Source organism: Molossus molossus, unplaced genomic scaffold (genome assembly GCF_014108415.1).
Source record: "Molossus molossus isolate mMolMol1 unplaced genomic scaffold, mMolMol1.p scaffold_m16_p_6, whole genome shotgun sequence".
Taxonomy (NCBI): Eukaryota; Metazoa; Chordata; class Mammalia; order Chiroptera; family Molossidae; genus Molossus; species Molossus molossus.
Window position 1 is genome coordinate 83,555,545 of NW_023425399.1, and position 21,539 is coordinate 83,577,083.

At 36.4% G+C, this 21,539-nt stretch overlaps 1 protein-coding gene across 1 annotated transcript in view; it reads left to right on the top strand.

Moving 5' to 3' along the window:
* The first annotated feature begins 358 nt into the window (after positions 1-358).
* Positions 359-21,539, top strand: part of DSG4 (desmoglein 4) — a 32,457-nt gene continuing 11,276 nt past the window's right edge. Inside the window, exons 1-11 of the mRNA XM_036245958.1 lie at positions 359-445; positions 3,545-3,580; positions 5,498-5,629; positions 7,169-7,324; positions 7,672-7,816; positions 10,475-10,641; positions 10,891-11,025; positions 11,845-12,030; positions 15,763-16,034; positions 17,288-17,427; positions 19,784-20,011. Coding sequence (XP_036101851.1) covers positions 359-445; positions 3,545-3,580; positions 5,498-5,629; positions 7,169-7,324; positions 7,672-7,816; positions 10,475-10,641; positions 10,891-11,025; positions 11,845-12,030; positions 15,763-16,034; positions 17,288-17,427; positions 19,784-20,011 — 1,684 coding nt within the window. The remainder of the gene's footprint in view (positions 446-3,544; positions 3,581-5,497; positions 5,630-7,168; positions 7,325-7,671; positions 7,817-10,474; positions 10,642-10,890; positions 11,026-11,844; positions 12,031-15,762; positions 16,035-17,287; positions 17,428-19,783; positions 20,012-21,539) is intronic.

Genomic DNA, 21,539 nt, shown 5'->3' on the forward strand with positions numbered 1-21,539 from the left:
CTATTTGGCTGTTTGTGATTGACTGTCCTTAGGTTTCAGTTTTCTAACCTTGAGCCATTTACAGGCTTAGATTTTGGATTGCTTACCTAAGCAACAATGCATCAAAGTTTAATTAATTTAATATAAAAAATATCATTTGAATAATAATTTGGGTCCATTTTCAAGCTTATGTTTTAACATTACATCGATATAACACTAACCTTGCAGGCTAGACACAAAACAGGGTGAGGATCTGATGAAAGTTACCTGCCACATATCTGATTTCATTTTGAGCAGAAGCCCAGCTTGGACTCATTCTCACTACTTCCAGTTAAAATTGGGTCATGGGTTGATTATAGTTCTCAGAGTAAGCAGCATAATGAGGCTACCTGATTCTCTGTCGGGCCTGAGACATGGTCAAGAAGGACAAGAGGAACAGATGGAAGAGAATATCGAAGAGGAGAAAGCAGAAAACAGAGAAGTGGAGGAGAGGGAGAAAAGAGAGATAAGTGGGAATCTGAAGACAAAGAGAGAGAGCTTTTCATTAACCATGGACTCACATGCCGAGCTCACCAACCCTCTGGCACCCATTAGGCAGCCTTCCAATTAACCTCCTGGTGGAGGACAGTGCCTGAGAATCATGGCAGAGTTTAGTTTGCAGCACTAACTGCAGAATCTATTGGTTCTCTGTTATCCTGGTGTCCTGATCACCTGAACATAAGTGATACATTAAGGAAGTCATCAAAATGTATGATGTTTGCTTGTATTCATTGACATGAAACATTTTACCATGATAATAATTGAGTGAAAAAATTACTAAATTGTGTATATAACATAATTTCTTTGGGGTTAAAAAAATTACAATTTGTCTGAGTATGTGTTTTTGAAAAAAAAGTCCGAAAAAATTTCTCCCAATATTAACAACAATGTTCTCAAGTAGTCAGATTCTATGTGATTTTTACTTTTCCTTATACTGTCCAGAATCATCTATTCTTTTAACAAAATAAATCTAACCCCCAAAGGCAATATTTATTATTAAATATATATCCTTTGCCACCAAATAAGACCATCTTCTATTAAATAAATATTGAACTTCTTTTCCAGGTGTAGATATTTTACTAACGTCTAATAAAATTACATATAAGAGAGAAAGAGGAAACACCATCCTGATTGCTACATTTCTCATCTCTGATTTTCCCCTTCTGGCCTCAGCTATCATTCCAAATCCCCACCCACACCCTCCACTTCTTCATAAACCCCCCTCACATCAGAAAAATCTGCTTTGCACCCACTCCACCTGGTCCATCGTCTCTCTCACCTCACTTCACCGGAGCTCTCTGGCTTTACTCTGCTCCCTGACTCTCTGGAGCTCACAGTAGCATCTCATCACTTCCCACCCCCACTCTGCCTTGATGACAATCTCCGACTTGAGACAGCCCTCACCTTCCTTCTCTTCTCACTGCCAGGCTGCCAAGTTCTACAAGGAAGGCACCAATCAGGCAGGCTATGCATCATCCTCTTGCTTCCTAATGTCAACCGGTCTATGAAATAATAGTTCATTTTCTCCATGTCTAATTTTCTGTGCTCAAGTGTTCTCTAACTCAAGAATGGTGGACCTACTTCTCCTCTTTGATTCGAAGCATTTTATTGGTTTCCTGTCACCTTCCCCCTTGACAGTCTCCTCTAGCCACTCCCTTCTCATCCCTGCTCACTCCAACCCCGAAAAGCTACGTAAAAAGTTCTCCAACTCTTATACCTCAAAATTATTTTCTCTCTTCATAATATTCTTCTGGCCTTCTGTTCAGAGGAAGAAATTGTCTTCCTCATGACCAGGTTTCTTCCCTGCACGTTGGATTCACCCTTCCTATTCTCTCTTAGTTACCATTGTAACTCTTGATTGCTGCCTCCTTCTGTCCTCCCTTTCTCTCATCTCCATCTACCATTCTTTTCCCACAAACCCCTTTTCCTCTCCCTGTGCCCTGAATATGCCCCCCCCCCTGAAAAATAAGTCTTGATTCAATTAACTCTTCGAATTGCAGCATACTTCTCACCTGTCTTTTGTCTCTTAACCTGCAAATGTAATCTATGATTGTTAATTCCACTTTCTCAATAACTCATTTTTTGACTCCGGCCATTTAACTTACACCACTTGCAAAAGGTCGCAATGACTGCCTTCTTAAAATCCCAAGGCATCTTAGTTCCCAATCTCCTTATGCTTGCCATTGAATTGTCCCTCTTTGTCTGACTACTTATCACTGCAACCCACTTATTTTGCCTCTTTTCTGGATGATGCTTCTACTTTTCCACTCTTCTTTCTGAGCTCCACTTGCTTACAAACCCTCCACCACAACCACTGCCACTTCTTACCTTTTCATGTTGACAGAATCTGCTCTGCACCTACAAACCTGGTTCGTCGATCTCTCTATTCTCTGCTTTTAGATGTCTTCCTTCTGCCTTCTTCACAAATATAAGCATTTCCTATAATATTCTGTTCTCTGCCTACTTCATTGATCTCCTTAAACTTTTGGATATAATATCCTCACTTCCTGAAACTTTAACTAGCACTCCTGGTTAGATAAATTTCACCTCTTCAGCTTTTATGTCCATCCCAATTTTAGAGGCACATTAAAAATAAATAAAACAAACTTCAGTCATTATCTCCCTGCAGTGACACTCTCTTGTTGAATTTTCTATTATTAAAAGTACTTCCATTGTCCCAGAAAGTTAACTTAAGTCACCAAAGTCATCTGACACGTCCTCCTCTTATACCCACAGTCTATCCGCCCTGTCAGTTCTTTGGAAATGCCTCCATTCTCTCTCCTTTCGGTGTCAGGCCAGGACCTATGTGCATGTTCTATATCTTACCTCAGCAATTGCTAATTCTTAGGTGTCTTGGCTCCAAGTGCTTTGCCCTTGTAATCTTTCTTTCATATCAATGACGTGTTTTAAAAACTATGTTTTTGTCAATTCTGGTATGTTATCCAACAAAGCCCGAACTCCTTAGTTTGGTATTTAAAGCACTTCATAATCGGCCTCCAAATTGACATTCCTCACCTTGTCTCCCAAGTCTCCTCACTGTTTCCTCTACCTTCCAGCTAATAATCTTATTTATCATTCCTGGAACATCCGTTGAAACTTAGTGCCTATACACCTGTGTTCATGTTTTACTCTAGTGGAAACATTTTTCCCCATCAATTTCTCTTATCCAAGTAGCCTCGTCCTGTAGAGCCCTTTTACATCCCTACTCTCCTATGAGGTTTTCATGAAATTTACTTGGTAACTTGAGTTGTCTGCTTTCCTTCCAGTAAGCCCATGGGTACCTCTGCCGAAGCACGTATCCCAACCTTCCTTGCTGTCATCATGTGATTGTCTCCCTTAAAAGTTTAAAAGCCTTTGAGGGCAAAAAAGTCTATATTATTGATTTTGTATTATCATGTTTATTTTATATTATTAACATAATGTAAATTTAAGAAATGAATTAATCAGAGAAGAATGTCAATAGTTTTATGAACTTCCTATAAGCTATGCAAATTTATGCTAATATTGTGCCTTCTATAACAAACAGGTGGTGCTGGAAGTGAACAGTGAATTCATTGTTGAGGTAACGTATAATTATTTGAACTATTTTACCAATTTAAAATTGAAAGAAAAACTGAATTTTGTAATGCATCATATATCAAAAATCAGAATATTTGAAAACAGCAAGAATAAAACCTATAATTTTACATTTTCATGGTTTCAAGCATGGTTTGTGATGGTTCAGTGTCATAGTAACTCCTACTTATCAAACTATACAAGTAGTTTATTTATATTTCCCAACCTAAAGCAAGCAAAAGAAATAAAGTAACACATTAGAATGGGAAGAGGATTTTTACACAGTTACGTTGGCAAGAAAGACAGTTGTATGGTCAATCAAGGAGAGAAAAATGCAAAAACCAAAAATATCTCTAATCACAATTAAATAAGACAATAGAGAATCCAGGACCATTCACAGTGGGACTCGGGAAATAAAGTTACTATCTTCTCTGGCAGGGCTTTATTTTGTTATAATAGTTAAATTTTCATTATGACAATATCAAATAATTGAAGAACATATAATCACTTTTGTAATCTCTGTTGACAAACTGAAGAATAAAGTGGCACATTTTGGAAAGTTACATCAAAATGGAGAACAATAAAAATGCTTTGGTTCTTGAAAGTATAAGTTCTATTCATATGGAACATCTTCTCCCCACAGAGTGGTAATTAAATGAAGCCTCCGCTTAGACAAACATACAATTATCTATGTCTCAACAAGTACATTAGGAGTTCAAAAAATATATATGAACATAACTTTATACGTGTATACAAATGTTTATGCATGTAGTAACAATTCTAAACTCTTTAATGGTATAACATTCTTAAACACCCTCCAACAATAGCAAACAAGACTGTAAACAGAAAAACATATAGCAAACACAGATACAAATAGAGAGCAGCACTGAGAACCCATACATATGTCCATGGGATTATGGAAGTTACCAACAACTTTGGTTAAAATATTCTTCTAATCTTGAATAATCTGTTTAGATGCATAGCCAGAGTGATGTCCTTATCAACAGGAAAGAAAAACCCTTCCCCTCTTTTAGGCTAGAACACTCACCAGCACAACTTTCCTTCTGCCTGGGATGCACTCATCTGGAACACCAGCAATCTTTTAAACTCTGGAGACCAGAATACCTGGTCAGAGCTCAGTGAAGGATGGGGTGGGCAAGGTCTCTACCTAGTGAAACATTTAGCCCTGTCCAAAATATCCACAGACACATCTGGGCCACACCAAAACATCCTTAAAATTTGGTCCTATCCAAAACATCAGTGAGCATATTTGGTCCATGCCAAATGATCTTTGATATTTTGTCTGTTCAAAACATCCAAGCTTAGAAAACATTCCGGGGTTCAAATAGCCCATAACATTTAGTTATACTTTTGGTTTACAGGATTAATACATAAAAAATATTATCATGTTTATTAGTCCAATAACTACGCTGTGGCTATATTGCCAATAATAATCCTTCTTGCCGTGGTAGCCTAGCTAGTAATGGCACATGGGGTTAGGTAGATGGGTCAGCTTAGTATCTCCATGAACATGTTTAGACAGAGCCAAATATCAAGGACCTTTTGGCATAAATCAAATGTTTCCGTGGATGTTTTGAACAGGATCAAATGTCTGCTAACTGGTGAGGACAAAGTGAAAGAAGAAAAGCTACATATACCATATAATCTAATATAACACATCATGAGCTCCACACTTTGCTAATAAAATTTGTTTCACTAGAATTATAGTGTTAGCAATAAGATGATTCCAAAAGAAGTAGCCCGTGGGGATGACCAAGCTATATCTACCTAGCATTGTATATTAGTAGAAATGTTTTGTGTTCCTCCAATTCAATACCATTGCCTTTTCTGAGTGTTAAATAAATGTCCTTACTAGGTAAAATTGTTCTAACGCTGTCTGAAATGCAGACTGTTTTTGCCTAAGGTAAAAGAATTAGACATTGACAAGGGCACTACAAAATGGCAAACTGTCAGAAGACAAAAGCGGGAGTGGATCAAGTTTGCCGCCGCGTGTCGAGAAGGAGAGGACAACTCCAAGAGGAATCCGATTGCCAGAGTAAGTGATGGCCTAACAGACGTGTCCTGTGCTGATAACCAAAAGCTTTTGAATGACAGGAAGGCCCTCAAACATTTTAAGGATTTGTTGTCTTCACTATCCCACAGTGATTTAGGAAGATAGGTGACTTGTAACCATGTTCGTGTTGCCGGGGCACCATTCTGATTATCACAGAGCAGAGGGTACTTGAGTGATCCCGGAAGAGAAACTTGGATCTCCAGCTCTCCTGGGCTTTGTCTGTCTGTCTGTCTTCTGCTTATCATCACCTGCACATTTTAGGAAATTTATGCATATACTAATATTCTTCTGACTAGCCCTAAAGTTCTCACTAGATTCCTAGATCCAGAAACTAAGAGAGCCTTAAAAGGTATTTCAAATAATGGTTCTCAAGAAAGAAGGAGTGTTAAGGGAAAAATTCATCATAAATTGATCCATGCAGGATGGGATCCACATGAACAGCTTCATTAGCTCTTTTTGGGTATCCTGGCCTTAGGCCATTATTGAAATCAAGAGTAGTGATTTGCCACAATTCCTTCTTTAAAGATTTACATTAAAAATGTAGTAAGCATCAGCAATAATATTACAGATATAATCTCAGCTCAAGAAAAGAGATTTCTTCTCTCTCAGATGTATTCAAACTTTTGGAAAGCTTTTAAATTGTTATTGCTTCCATTCAACTCACAGTTACAGCTATATATTATCCTACTGATATTGTATATTCTTTCCTTTATATTTGTATTTGAGGGATTTCCTGGATTTTTATCTATATAAATAAGATCTTTGGACTGGAGTGGAGCTCATCCAAGTTGTGTTTGTAGCTATCTCTATTTAATCATGGGTATTTGGGTAACAAATCATAGTATTTTATTGAGTGTTCTCATCTTTAATATATAGGTTAGATTTCAATTTTAAACTACTTTTGTTTAAATTCATGAGCCAAAGGTATAAAGCTATGAATACATAATCTAGATAGCAGAATATCTACCTTATAATCTATTTGGCAGATGAGTGATATGGTAGGATTTGATTTATAAAATTATTGCCAATATCTCTAAACATTGTATTTCCCTTCTGATTTTCTTAATTTAAATTATCTACCATTTTTATTAAATTTCAAATTCAAGTCTAAGCAGGATACATATCAATATGACACAATCTTCTTACAAAATAGAAAGATTCTGATTTCTTCTGTCAAACTCTTTCTCTATGTATAAAAAAAAATCAGGGACATGAACAATGTAATATTAATAATAACAAATCTAGTGTCAAGCGTGGATATGCCCTATGTCAGTCATTGAATAGGGTGTATATATGTATATGTGTTACCTCATACAATCCCCACAACAAACCTAGGATATAAGTGGTATTATCCTATTATAAGCTGGTGCTTGGCAAAGTTAAGTGAATTTCCCAAGGTCACACAGTTTTATGTCACGGTGCCGGGTTTCAATACAAGATCCATCTGGTTACAAAGCCATTCTCTTCTCATTCCACAACACTACCCTGTGAAGCTCTAAATCCTAGCCATTTTCCTCATAGATTCGATCAGACTGCGAAGTGAACCAAAAGATTACATACCGCATCTCTGGGGTAGGGATTGATCGACCGCCTTATGGAGTGTTCACTATTAATCCTCTGACAGGGGAAATTAACATCACCTCGGTGGTGGACAGAGAGATAACTCCACTCTTCTTGGTAAGTCCCAGCAGTGTATTTTGATTTGTGCATATTGTTTTTCTTCCCTTTTAAAAAAAATATCATCTCAGGACTAATGCCTACCTCCGATAAAATACAGTAGAATGAAACCAAATAAAGGTCTTGAGAAGATGGAAAGAGTTTTAAAAATGTTATGGTTCAGAATGCTCTGGTGTGTTGCATATGCCTGTGATCGAATATCTTGACAATGTTTAAATTACTAGACTGTAAGAATAGTCTGAACTTACTGGGGAAATTGTTTCTTTGCACATTTCCTTATATAGTTTCAAGCATGTTACTCAAGTTCCTTTGGTGGAGAAAGACAGTCTTTTTCCAACTTTCCACAGATCTATTGCCGGGCTCTGAATTCACGGGGTGAAGATTTAGAAAGGCCTCTTGAGCTTAGAGTCAAAGTTATGGACATAAATGATAACCCTCCAGTCTTTACACAAAATGTGTACACAGGCAACATTGAAGAAAACAGCGACGCGAGTGAGTAGAATGATTCTCCTTCTCTGCATCATACCATGTTTATGTCTCTCCATCAAAAGCTTTAGGAGATTGAAATACAAGTAATTGAAAGATCAGAAAATGTCAAACTTGTATTTTGAAGAAATCCCACAAGTTCTAACTTAAAATTGAACTAGAAAAAAAAAAATGTCTAAAATGTGAAATATCCTCTTGCTTGTGAAAGATTCTTATATAAGTGATTTAGCACCTTCCTCTGAGATTGTTACTGGGCTCATGATTAACTTACTCCAAAGGAATAAAAAGGTAAAACCGTGCATGTGAAGAAGGGCCCTGTTCTGTTCTATTCCTCAAATTCTAGGCTGAACCACACCAGATAGAGAATGAAGAAGGATACATCTGCAATGGTTCTGTTGGGGCCCCGTGTAGGCTGCCCCAAGATATTCCCAAAGATACCCTACAATGGAATTATTTTGAATTAAATTTACTTAAGAAACTGTCAGTGCAAGAAGAATATGCTGACCCCCTTCCCCCTCAATTCCTCCCCTTGAAATCAGGAAATAAATGCCCCACGAGGAAGGTGCCATCCCTTTCCTGGAGACACCCATACAGCTAGAGTTAAGGAACACAGACACAGAGCCTGTATAAACAAACCTTGTTGCCTCTTTATTAATTTTCTGCTCAAGCCCAAACTTCATTTAGATTTCTCAGTAGTGAATACCCAAACCTTGCTTAGAGTCCATTCCCTACTGAGCACTAATTTTTTTTTTTGTCCTATCAGTTCTTCAAAACTTTATTTCTATTTTCTCAGAGCATCATTTATGATTCTCCCATGTGCACATATTTAATTGAATTTTTCTTCCTGCTTATCTGGTCTTGAGTTCATTTTATTGTTAGTCCAACCTGAAAGAACTTACGGGGAATTCTCCCTCTCCCTGACAGTACCCCTCACATCATTCACAGAGGACAATCATGATCTTCACAGTCTTCACAGCAAGTTACATCATGTTCTCTCATTTGCTGCTGTTGTTTCATTTTTCCCATCCTGCTTAATTCCATCTCCAGCTCTAACCCTCTCCTCTTTTCCCCTTTCTATCACTTCTCAGGAACCTCCTTTCTGCACGTATGCTTTTCCTTCATTTCTACTTTCCTCCCTCCTCTCCCTCCTTCTTCCCTCAGTCCTCTAATATTCCTTTTCCTTTCACATCTGTAGCTGTACTTATGTCTCTAAATACATTTTTGGGAAAGAGAATAGAAAAAAGCAATTTCAGAAGAAAAGTAGATAATGCTAGAGGCAACAATAGGAAGATAAAGAATGAAAGATGGAGAGGTCGGGAGGAGAAAAGAGATAAGAAATGATGGAGGAGAAAAAGAAAGAGATAACAAAAGGTGAGGGGGATCAAGGGAAGGTGTCAGGAGAACTTCTTCAGTGGCAAAAAAAAAAAAAAAAGTGATGACGAAACAGGATGGAGGAACATTGGGAGGCAAAGGGAGGATTTTGCCTAAGAGGGGGAAAACAGAAAGAGGTCTCCGAAATTCATGCTTGTTCCCTCACCTTCTGGACAAGCTTAGTGAAGGAAGAGAAGGTAAAACCCACACCCGCCTCCACTTGACTGCTGATTAGCAGCCTTGTTATGTTTCCCCACATGAGGAGAGTTAAGCACAGGGCCAACGCATACTTCCATAAACTGAGTCCATGAAACCTGGCTCTGTGGACTCAAGGGTCCCTGGTTCCGTGCCCGAGTATCTTGAACTTTGAAGCCTGGTTGGGAAGCACAAAAACATCAGGGAACTGCCGTCTCTGGAAAGTTTGTCCTGTAGGCTGATGTCCTTTGGGACTGGCTTAGAATGTCTGTGCTTTGTCACTATGAATTATTAAGAACTTCTTATAGTCCTGTGGACAAATCTTTTTCCAATAATTATATATTTTTGACTGTTCAGTCAAGTACTATTATATTCCAAGGCAATAAATAGTAATTCTCTGCTCTCTGGGTGAGCAACAAAAAAGCATGTAAGTGCTCAATAAATAATCACAAGGTTGAATTTAAGTAAGCTATCATGTTTCTTACTTAAGCATTTCAAAATAATTTCACAAGCCCTGGACGGTTTGGCTCAGCAGTTGGAGCGTCAGCCTGCAGACCAAAGAGCTTCGGGTTTGATTCCGGTTAAGGGCACATAAAAAAAAATTTTTTAAATAATAATTTCACAAGACCGTGGCAAGAACAAATCAATAAAATCCATTTCTTCAGCATTATGACAGTTTATTGAATTTCTTATTCATACATTAAAGATCAGTATATTTTGCTACTAATTTACCATTCAATCATTTAAGGAGTGCAAATACTTTATAAACTATAAAGGGTTTCATAGAAGCAAACCAGTGTTATTTTTGTAATCAATGGTGTAGCTAAAGTTATGGTAATACAAGGTGGGGCAGAGGTAGCTTTATAGCTGTGAGTACATGAAACACAGTTTATTCTTATATTAGTATTATTAATTATTATATTGTTTTCCATATGAACAACTGTAAACCTATTTTTGTCTCACACTGTATATTCTCGAGGATAACTAGAAGAGAGAATACAGGAGAAGGCCAACCATTCTTTCTTCCTTTGCTTGATGATTTACTGAATTGATTTTAATAGAGACCCAAACATTCTCCATCTTCCTCTTCATTTGTAGACACATTGGTAGTAAAGTTAAGTGCCACAGATGCAGATGAAGACAATCATCTGAATTCTAAAATCGCCTACAAGATTATCTCCCAGGAGCCAGCAGGTGCACCGATGTTCATCCTGAACAGGTACACTGGAGAGGTCCGCACGATGTCCAGTTTCCTTGACAGAGAGGTAAAGTCTTCTATGAATGAGTAATAAGAAATAGAGAATACAATTTTGAAAATACAATGATGAAATAATCCACGTATGCCCTTCTTCCAATGTAAAGGAGAGAAGGAAACATAATCCAACTATTATTTTAAATGAAAATGATATAGAAGAAAAATGATATTAAAATATTATATAAAATTATAAAAGAATGTGTTGGATTTTATTCAAAACAAGACCTAAGTCTTAAAATTCTTTCTCATCTTGATTAAGGAACACAGTATGTACAACCTGCTGGTGCGGGGCTCAGACCGAGATGGAGCCACAGATGGCTTGTCCTCAGAGTGTGCTTGTAGAATCAGGGTTTTAGATGTCAACGATAATTTCCCCACCATGGAGAGAACCTCCGTAAGTTGTTTCTCTTATATAATCCTTTTCACATAAATGTTAATAATCTTCATTATTTGCTTTCCCACTAGTTTATGAATGTAGTTCTCTTATATGTATGGATGTACCCAGCTTTGCTGTATAAACTTTGAAATTCCTTATGTGTAATAATGTATCTTAATATCGCATATTTGCCTTTGAGTCGCTATTTCATGCAAATCATACTGTCCACTTGCAGAAGTGTGGAAGTTTATTAATATAATATTGGGAATCCAGTAACACTTTGATGTATCTTTATATGCCTGATGATTTACTGAAGTAATTCTAACAGAGTCCCCAAGAGTCTCAACTTCCACTTTTCATCGTTAGGCATGAAGAAGCATAAAATCGAAATCAACAGAGCCAAATCTGGCTTGCCACTTGTTTGGGTCATAAATATATATTATTGGACCACAGCCATGCTTATTCCTTTACATGTTGTCTGTGGCTGCTTTGATGCTACAGCAGCAAAATGAGCAGCTGCAACACTAACTCTCAGGTCCACAAAGTCTAATATATTTGCTATCTGGCCCTCTACAGAAAAGGGGAAAGTTATGGAAAATTAAAAATAAGCAAGAAAAATGAAACAGAGTTCCAGTTTAACCTTGATTTTACATAAAGCACATGAAAATCAGTTCTCTTATCATTTTATTCTTAGATTTCTGCTCAGATATATGTCATTCAATGATGATGCAAAAATCAATGACAGTTGTTGTTAGTATTTTAAATGGTAATTAATTATTATAAACTATCTTTCCTCTTGAAAATTCATTGATTATAAAATTGGTCTATGTCATTCAGTACTCAGCAAGCATTGAAGAGAATTGTTTAAATTCCGAACTGATGCGATTAAAAGCAATTGATCTTGATGAAGAAGGCACCGATAATTGGTTGGTGAAATATTTAATTCTCTCCGGAAATGAAGGGAATTGGTTTGATATTCAAACAGACCCACGAACCAATGAAGGCATTTTGAAAGTTGTCAAGGTACAGTATGGGATCTGCAACGTTTTCTTTTAGAGATTTTTTTAAATACTCTTAGAGTCAGAATCTGCTTATAAAAAGCAACCCATAACCTTGAATACTGTTTATGTGAATAAGCACCCTAAGTAAGCTTACTGTGTCAGGCAGAGACCTCCAGCCAAGCGACACAATATTTATTACCAAGGAAAATGAGAAGGCTGTTTGGTTCTCACAATGCCCAATGTCTAGTTGAGAAGTCAAGGCAAGGACCCCCAAATTAGATAATAATATGGGAGTTAAAAACATAATAAATAGTAGTACAGGTGTCATATTAAACAAAATCCATTGCAAATGGGTGAAATATGAGATAATTACTGAGATAAGAGGAGCGGTACTTTTTAGCTAGATTTATCTGAAAAATTTTTATGCAGGATGTTATAACTGAGATTGTTCATGTGGGAACTGAAATGAGCACACATACAGAAGTGAGGAAATGCAAGTTCAGGGCCCAGTGAGCATCACTGTGGAGCCGTAGCGGAGTGCTCACCGCGAAGCACTGAGGTTCCAGAATGGAGGTGCTGAGTTGGAGCTGGTCTGCTGAGACACTTGAACACCAAACTACAGGCCTTGGCTTCTTCCTATAGATTAATTGTTCTCAAACCACTGTCCGTTTTTACTCACTGGACTGAAATATAATCTAAAAATACAAATTAGATGTATGAATGACCAATGAACATAGACAACAAAGATGGGGATGGGGCGGGGGAGAAGGGGAGGAGGGTGTCAATGGGGGAAAAATGAGAAACATCTGTAACAAAAACAAATTAATAAATAAAAATTTTTTAAAATATATATAATAGTATTTTTAATGTTTTAAGGTAGCAATATTTGACAATAATTCAAAAATATAGTGAAGCACAAATTAGAATAAAACATCATCGAATCTTTCCATACTCTAGTGATGATGGCTAATTTTTTATTTTTATTTTTTTTATTATTATTATTTTTTTAATCCTCATCCGAGGACATTTTTCCATTTTTTGTACAGACAGAGTGGGAGGGAGAGAGAGGAAGAGAGAGAGAGGGAAACATCGATGTGAAAGGGACACATCGAGTGGCTGCCACCCGCACGACCAACCAGGGCCGGGGACAAACTGCAACCAAGGTACATGCCCTTAGCGGGAACCAAACCCGGGTCTCTCCAGACCGCAGGCGGACGCTCTAACCGCTGAGCCAAACCGGCCAGGGCTAATTTTTTATATATATCTTTCTAATCACCTTTCTACAGACACATACTCTATTTTTCAAAAAATAAAGAGAGATAACACTTATTTTTATTCTACTTTTCCTTTGTAACACAGTACTGTAAATACAGGTTCTGTGTCATTAAATGTGCATCTACAGCACTATCTTACAAGCACCTTTCTCCCCCGGTAGCTTTTGACACCAGACTCAATAAAATTGACTCTTAAAAAAATAAGAATAAATAAATAAATAAAAATACAAATTAGAAACAAAACTACAAACTAAGATTCAAATAAACATTGATGTAATAGGGAAAATTAAATTTTCATAAATGACATTACTAACAACATAAACAGAAAGTGTAGCTATGAAAATGCAGACACACACACATTCAGTTTGACCCATAGTGTGAACGTGATTATTCAATTCTGCCACTACTTTTCTTTGTTCTAGTTTTCAGACAGTCTATTAGGAAGCCCTTTAAACTTATTTTAATGCAAACATATTATTTACATATTGAGTTTCTCTGTTCTTTTTTAAATTTTCTGGAGCAATTAAAGTCTTTTACTTTACCACACACACACACACACACACACACACACACACACAAACAACCACTAGCACACTAGCACTGAAATCATGTAGTGTATTAATTTATAAGGTGGCCATCAAAATTATGGGGGAAATCTATACTTTTTAATCGCTTATCATTCAAATGAACACAGAAAGAGTATTAATAATTCAGTCAATGACCACCTCTGACTTATATAGTGTATCTTTAGTGAGAGCCAAAGTATTTTAAAGATGTATTTACTTTCTTGCAAAAAGAAATTGGAAATTCAATTTCATGAAAAGTTGGTCAAGGTAGTGTTAAATGTTGTGTAGACAAAATATCTATCATTTTTTCCTGGATGATGACTTCCTAAGTCTCTTAGAGAACAGAAAAATAAAAATAACATGGAGAGGCTAATCAAAATGAAATTAAAAACCTTTACATGTGTTTTAGCACATAGCCAGAAGAACTATGTGTTTAGAGAAAGAACATATGTGTAATTTTCCAAGCACTGGCATTTGGGATGGTGTCATGAACGTCCTTTCATACCCTCTTCGTTTTCACTCAAGCCCCCCTCAGTCACAGGCACTGACTGAACTTTCTACAGGCCCTTCTGAGTCTGAGGGCATTACAAATGATTTAGTTCAACCCCAGTCTGTTGAGAACTACTGTGTGTTAGGGATATGAAGGTGAATGAGTCATAGTCCCTGTTCTCAAGGAAACTGTAGTTTAAAAGGACAAAATCTTTAAGACAACAACAAAAAATCTTTCTGTCAATAACAACTTCCTTTTGCTATTTACTGATAAGTATGTATGGAAATACTAATGAACAATATAAATGTGTGTGTGTATGTGTGTGTGTGTGTATTCACTTCGACACTGAAAAGAATTTTTACTCAATATAACAAAAAATATTAATATTGGTTCTCTATTTTTATAATAATTTTAATTACTGTTTATTAAGTAATCACTAAACACCAACTATTGGGCTTCACTGTGTGCATAGAGGCGTGCACATTACCTCATTTAATCATCACAACTCTGGGAAGAAAATACTGGAATTCCTTTTTTGAAAAAAGCAAAATCAAAGAATAAAACTATCTTGGCAAATGATAGAGACAACCAGATCTCTGATTCCAAGTCATACTTCATTGCTACTCCCACACCTCACCATGTCACCTGGGGCCAGTAACACAAGTTTAGGGAAAAATCAGTGCCTTAAGGCTCTCCCCGCCAGGTCTGTTCACCTCCAAAAGCTCCTTCCCAACTGTGTGTGCCCTTGCTGGTGTCTTCCAGACACATGTGTACCGGAAAAGTTTTAATTCTTGAAAAGCAGAACACACAAGCCCGGCAGATACCTGACCATTTCTTCAGTCCCCTACCACAGAAAACTGCTTCTTCTGGTCATAGACTTCCAATCTCCTTCCTCGTTCACACTGAGTTCTCAAGTGACCCAGAGTTCCCCGAGAATTAGCAGTGTCATATTTAATTAGACTCCCCCGCTCCTCAAAAAAACCCTGGATATGAGAATCTTATAGCTTAGCTTCTGTATTAAAATTTATAGCATTTTTATACAAGAAGTTCAAAACTCCAAATTTGAGTACAATTTAAATTCACAGGCCTATTTCTTCCCGCCTCCAACTCGTTCCCTTTAAGGTTTATTAGTCTGTTCTCTGTTTCCATGTCTCTGGATCTGTTTAAGAACTTATAAGCATATATACATAACCAATAAATAATTAACAGGCTTAAATGACCTATACATCTCATTATGCTAAAAGATAAAGGGAATAATATCTGAAATACCTCATGCCATAATAAATACATTTTTATCAATTCAAAATTGGAATCGCATAGCTCCTGGACTTTATTCTGGTGTGTGTATTCTTGTCATGGCTTCTTATTCTGTCAAAAGACAGTTCTTTTGCTGTTTCAGAGTTTTTTACTTTCTATCCTTTCAGATGCTGGATTATGAACAAGTACCTAATATTTATCTTAGCATTGGAGTCAAAAACCAAGCTGAATTTCACCACTCAGTTGCTTCTCGATTCCAAATGCATTCAACCCCTGTGAGAATTCAAGTTATTAATGTGAGAGAAGGACCCACATTTGATCCACACTCTATGACTTTCAGTGTGCGAGAAGGAGTAAGAGGAGATTCCTTAAAGAATTATATTCTTGGCACATATACGGCTGTAGATATGGACACAGGAAATCCTGCAACAAATGTCAGGTACTGCAAATCCTTTGCTCATGTTAGAGTGGTAAAGCATGATTCTATCCAGTGCTAATTCATGGAGCATGTGTTAGTGCATGAGGGTTGAAATGTTTTTGGAGTTTTGCTTTTCCTTTTCATCTGTTGTTGTTATAGAACACTACTGTGGCGCTGACATTTTCTTTGAACGTTAATAGTGTTTTCTAGGCTACAAGGGCCCCAACTGGGTGTAAGAGTAATTGTGTCCAGGGAGCAATTGTAAGATCAGAGAACCTCCTTCAGTTACTTTGTGAGTCTCTTTGATCTTTTGTGGCCAGTTGCACCACCCTGGACCTGGGCTGACTAAGCCATATTGTAAACAATAAGACATCATAAAAGATGAGTCATGGCTTGTTTTCTTCAAACCTGTGTTATCTGTAACTTGGGGGCTAATATCAACCTTCTCCTTAACATTTGAAAAAAGGATAACAGAAGAAGCTAAAGATAATGTAGAGAATCTGAATTGGAAAAATAGAAAGGTAGGAGTTAGGGGCACTACATGACATAGACCTATATGATATTCTGGAAAACAATGATAGTGAAATAGATAAGCATTCTTTATATTCTTTCCTTGTCTCTCTTCTTTTCTTACCCCCAATATTCTTTGAACAAAGAGTCTGTTAACTTATAAATTACTTGGATAGGAATAACTTTAATTACTTAATCAGCTATCAAATTAAAAGACCACAAAAATTATGAAGTCTGTCAGCATGGAAGAGAGGAAAAGAATATGTCAGATAAGTGCCTTGGGAACTTAAAATTGTGCCTGGTTCAGCCAAGTACTCTGAACCATTATAGGTCACAAAACCCTTATACAAAATGAAATAAATGACACCACAACCCCAAAAGAGCCAGCAATGAGGTGCTCTGAAACTAATACTGTACACCTTAAAACTGAGTGACAACTAAGTACATCCATGTGAGATGAATAAAGGATATTCCCTTGATATTGCTATGATTTAATAAACAGACATGAAATAGACTTATACATTTATTAACAGTTAATATAAAGAGCTAGAGTAAAAATTATAAAATTTTAAAACTCTGTTGTGAACCTGTGCATTATCATGTTCAATTCTAGAATTTTATTGAGATACATATATATGTTTTATAATCCAAGCAATTATTACTGTAAGGCATGCAAATACCACAAATAAGTTTAACACATTGTATGTGACTAAAATTATTAGCTTTCACATGAGCAAGTAATTAACCTATTTATTTAAAAACAGGTATATCATAGGACATGATGCCGGCAACTGGTTAAAAGTTGACTCAAGGACTGGTGAGATACAATTTTCTAGGGAATTTGATACAAAGTCAAAATATATTACCAATGGGTTATACACAGCAGAGATCCTGGCTATAGACGGTAAGAACATTTATTTTCAATATTTTAATAAAAATGACTAGTATTGCATTAAATATAAATATTATTCTAATGTTGATAGCAGATTGACTGAAATCAAATATATCATCAAGTGGTGTCTGCAAGACTTACTGAGAGTTCTGAATACCTGAGACCCAGAACAGAATTCAGTGCACTTACAACCATTATTTATATTTGTCACAATTAATGTCACTTAGTTCTAAAAAAGAATTGTCTGTGACAGAGTGTAAAGCATGAAAGTTAAAATATATAAATAAAATTTATTTTCTGCTGATAGCCTTATCTCTTGAGGTGGTTAATCCAATATGCTCACTATGTTAGAAATGTTTACTTAAAGTGCTGCGGATGTGCCCACAGTTCATTTGGGGATGACCTCCAGGAAAGGAAGTGTCCCAAAGAGCAGAGTTATTTTAGAGACACTAAAATTGAGCTACATTGAGAGGCCTGTGTGAGTGTTGCTTGATTAGACATGTTGTTCAAAGTAAGATGTTAAGAACCAAGAAGCACAAGGTGATTCCAAATATAAGATTAAAATTAAAAGTTGTAAGCGCAGATGCACTGAATTAACTTATAACTGAACTGCTTTTCATGTGGAAAAATCTATTAGGCCTTTCTCTTGGTGAGTAGCAACAGAAATTTGTTAATGATTCTCTGGAGCCTAGGAAACAAGCTACTACAGAACAAAACAGCAGAAAAGGTCAATAACCAGGAAAGAAGGAGGGAAATAGATGTCCCAGATACATACCTAATAGAGGATAGATGCTGTAGGTTTGCATTAAGTTTATATCAGAGCTCTACAATAGCAAAGAGAAAGATAAATAGGCAGCACCAGAGTATAAAAGAAACCATGGTAATGCCCAAGCAATTACAACTCACATGTTCTAGTCTTCATCCTGTCAACGTCACTTAACATCTGGGTCAGTTATATAAATAATGTAGTCTTATTTATTATCAGTAGTCTAGAGGGCCTTTTCTAAAATGGGCTCAACATGTTGATCAGAGCCTATGTTTGTACATTAATCATATGTGAAAAAGTTCAAAAACTAGGATAAGAATTAGTCATTTTAAATAAATAAAGGGAAATAAAAATACTATCAAAATGTCTTGGCAAAAAACCAAATACATGGGCCATAGTTTATTCACCTAAGCAGAGTACATGCACTGGCACAAAGCTGCCCAAGTGGTTCAGATAAGGTTGTTCAAAGATGATGGGCCACCAGCTCTTTATATAGCAAATGACACGAGGAGTAAATGCTGTCAGCAATAACTTGAGATGTGGGTTGTCACATCAGGAGGCCCTATGAAAACTCTGGAGGATCAGAGAATGACCCAGAAAACAATCTGTGGGATAATCTGATGTCTCTCTAATGAGAGCCTAAATTTATTAAGTCCAATGCTGAATTGGGAATAAAGAACATACTGTACAAACCATGTAGGGTATGGGTAGACTTCCAATTATTATCATCTGATTAACTAAATGGGTCTACCATTTAGGCATGTAAAAATCATCTTTAAAATAAGTTTATTAACTTCTCCAAAAATGACCCAGTAAAATACCCATGAGATGATAATGTTCTAGTTTACAAGTGATAAGACTAAGTCCCTTCACAAGTTAAAAACAAAATAATTCTTTATTCATTGTGACAGAACAAAAAGTAGAAAAGTGAACTAAAACCCAGCCTACTATTTCTTGGTCCTTTGTACTTTTTAATAAACTATACTAACCCAAAATTTTGTTCCAAAGAAGTTAGGGGGTAAAAGTCTAATATTTTTATATTTGTTTTCGGGAAGTGCCTTCTCAGAGAGAAATAACATCTGATGGATGGAATTAAACAGTCAATCCGAAAGAAAATTACATATACAAACAATTATTTAATTTCAGTTGTGGTTATTTCAAAACACAGGAATCAGTAAGCATCCTGAAGTAGTGGAAGGCTCTGTGATGGTCTGGGAGCTCTCATTTATGGGGACAGGGTAGGAGTGGAAGTCAGTAAACCTTCTCTGTGGGAAGACGCTTAATTTTGCATCGTAGGATGTGTAGGAGTTAGCAGCAAAAAATGGAGGTGCAAACATTTTAGGAAGAATAAATACGATGAGAAAGAGTCCTGAGTTAGGAAGAAACTCATTCAAAGGACTAAAAAGAAGCCAGTGTGGCTGGAAGGTTGTGAGCAAAGGCAACGGTGGCTTCTGGTTGGTGATGTAGGTGGGAACCTATCATGCACCATCTCAGGAGTCATTCAGACTGCTCCTATGTGCTGTGGCATCATCATGGGACAAGAGAAAGAAATTTCTCCCTGACATCATTCACCCAAACACCCATAATGCTTTACCATTTCAGATGGCTCTGGGAAAACGGCTACGGGAACCATATGTATCGAGGTTCCTGATGTCAATGATTACTGTCCAGTCATTTTTGCTGAAAGTAACACCATCTGCATTGCCTCTCCATCAATCCTGATATCTGCAAGAGACGTTAACCATCATTATTATGGGTCTCCCTTTACCTTCTGTGTTGTTGATCAGCCACCAGGGACAGCTGACTTATGGGATATCAGATCCATAAATGGTAAGTGCAATGCAAACTTGCTCATACTTTAAAGACCAAAAGCAAAAACAGTGACCAAATAGTCAAGTCATGTAATATTTTATATTTGTTTCCATGGTTCTTGCCATATTCATGTTAAATGGAAAAATATTTTCATATACACACTTAGGCTATTTGGAAAAATTTTGAACTGAAATAAAAGTAAAACATTTTATCAATACTGAATTTACAAAGAGTAGTATATATATCAGTTTATCCATCATTTTATATATTTGATCAGTTTGAAACAAACAGAACCCTTGACGATCTCAAGAGATGTCACAATTCTTCAGCCTAAATTATTTCAGGCAAGGAACTTAAATGTCTCTGAAACTCAGGTATGCCATAAATTTACATTTACACATATTTACACATTTTCTACTCATTTAGAAGTACATAAGAACAATGAAATTGTTTTCATAAAGAGCTATGGGCTCAGATTTATTTGTAAAGATAAAAATTTAAATCCGAACTGTGCAATATTAGAACGGTTAGGCAAACTGTGGTGCATATTATTAAGTTGTAGTACTATAAAGCATTAAAATTAGAATCATGCCTGGCTAGTGTGGCTCAGTAGTTGAGCATTGACCCAGACACCAAGAGGTCACCAGTTCAATTCCCAGTCAGGGCACATGCCTAAATTGTGAGTCAAATCCCCAGTGGGGGGGTGTGCTGGAGGCGGCCAATCAATGGTCTCTCTCATCAATATTTTTATCTCTCTCTCCTTCTCTAAAATCAATAAAGAAAAAAAATTTTAATTAGAATTATGTGAAGCATTTAGATACAAAAGAATGTATCAACCAAAGTATGTAAAGTATGAAGATCCCAGAGTGTATGTGTGTTTGTGCTGTTTCTATATAAAAATGAAGGCATTGATAAAAACTGAGTAAATTTCAAGCAACATAATATTTAATATACTTAAGTTTTTTTCCTGAAATGTTAAATGTATATTAGAAAGTGAAATGCTGTAGAGGACCTCATTTGGGCCAAGATAGCTCCCTAACCTCACATCCATTCGGGAAAATGGGAATGACTTTGGGGGTGTGAAGGTGGAATGGGGGTCATATTGCAGAGCCCAATATGAGAGAAAATACTTCCCACCTTTCTGAGGCCACCAAGCTTCTCTATTCACAGGAAGAAGAAACCATAAAATAATACTGGAAAATAAGGACTTAGTCAAAAAAAGAAATGTTTTCACTATAAAACCGTTTAGCTCTTTTCCACAAAACCACTTTAATCCTTTAGAAAGCTAAGCACATTAAAACAATTCTATTAAAATCAAGCAACTCTGAATTCACCTTTCCCTATAAAGTCCAATAGCCCATTCATAAATACATCATTCAGGGCCTAAATATTATGAGCAAAAGTATTTTTAAAAAATATTCAACATAGAGGTTGATAAAGATACTCAAATGAAATTATAGATTTTATATAATGACACTAGAATAATATTCCTAGATCCCTGTTTCAATGTTGGTGTTAAAGAACAGAATAAACTTTTACCTAACAA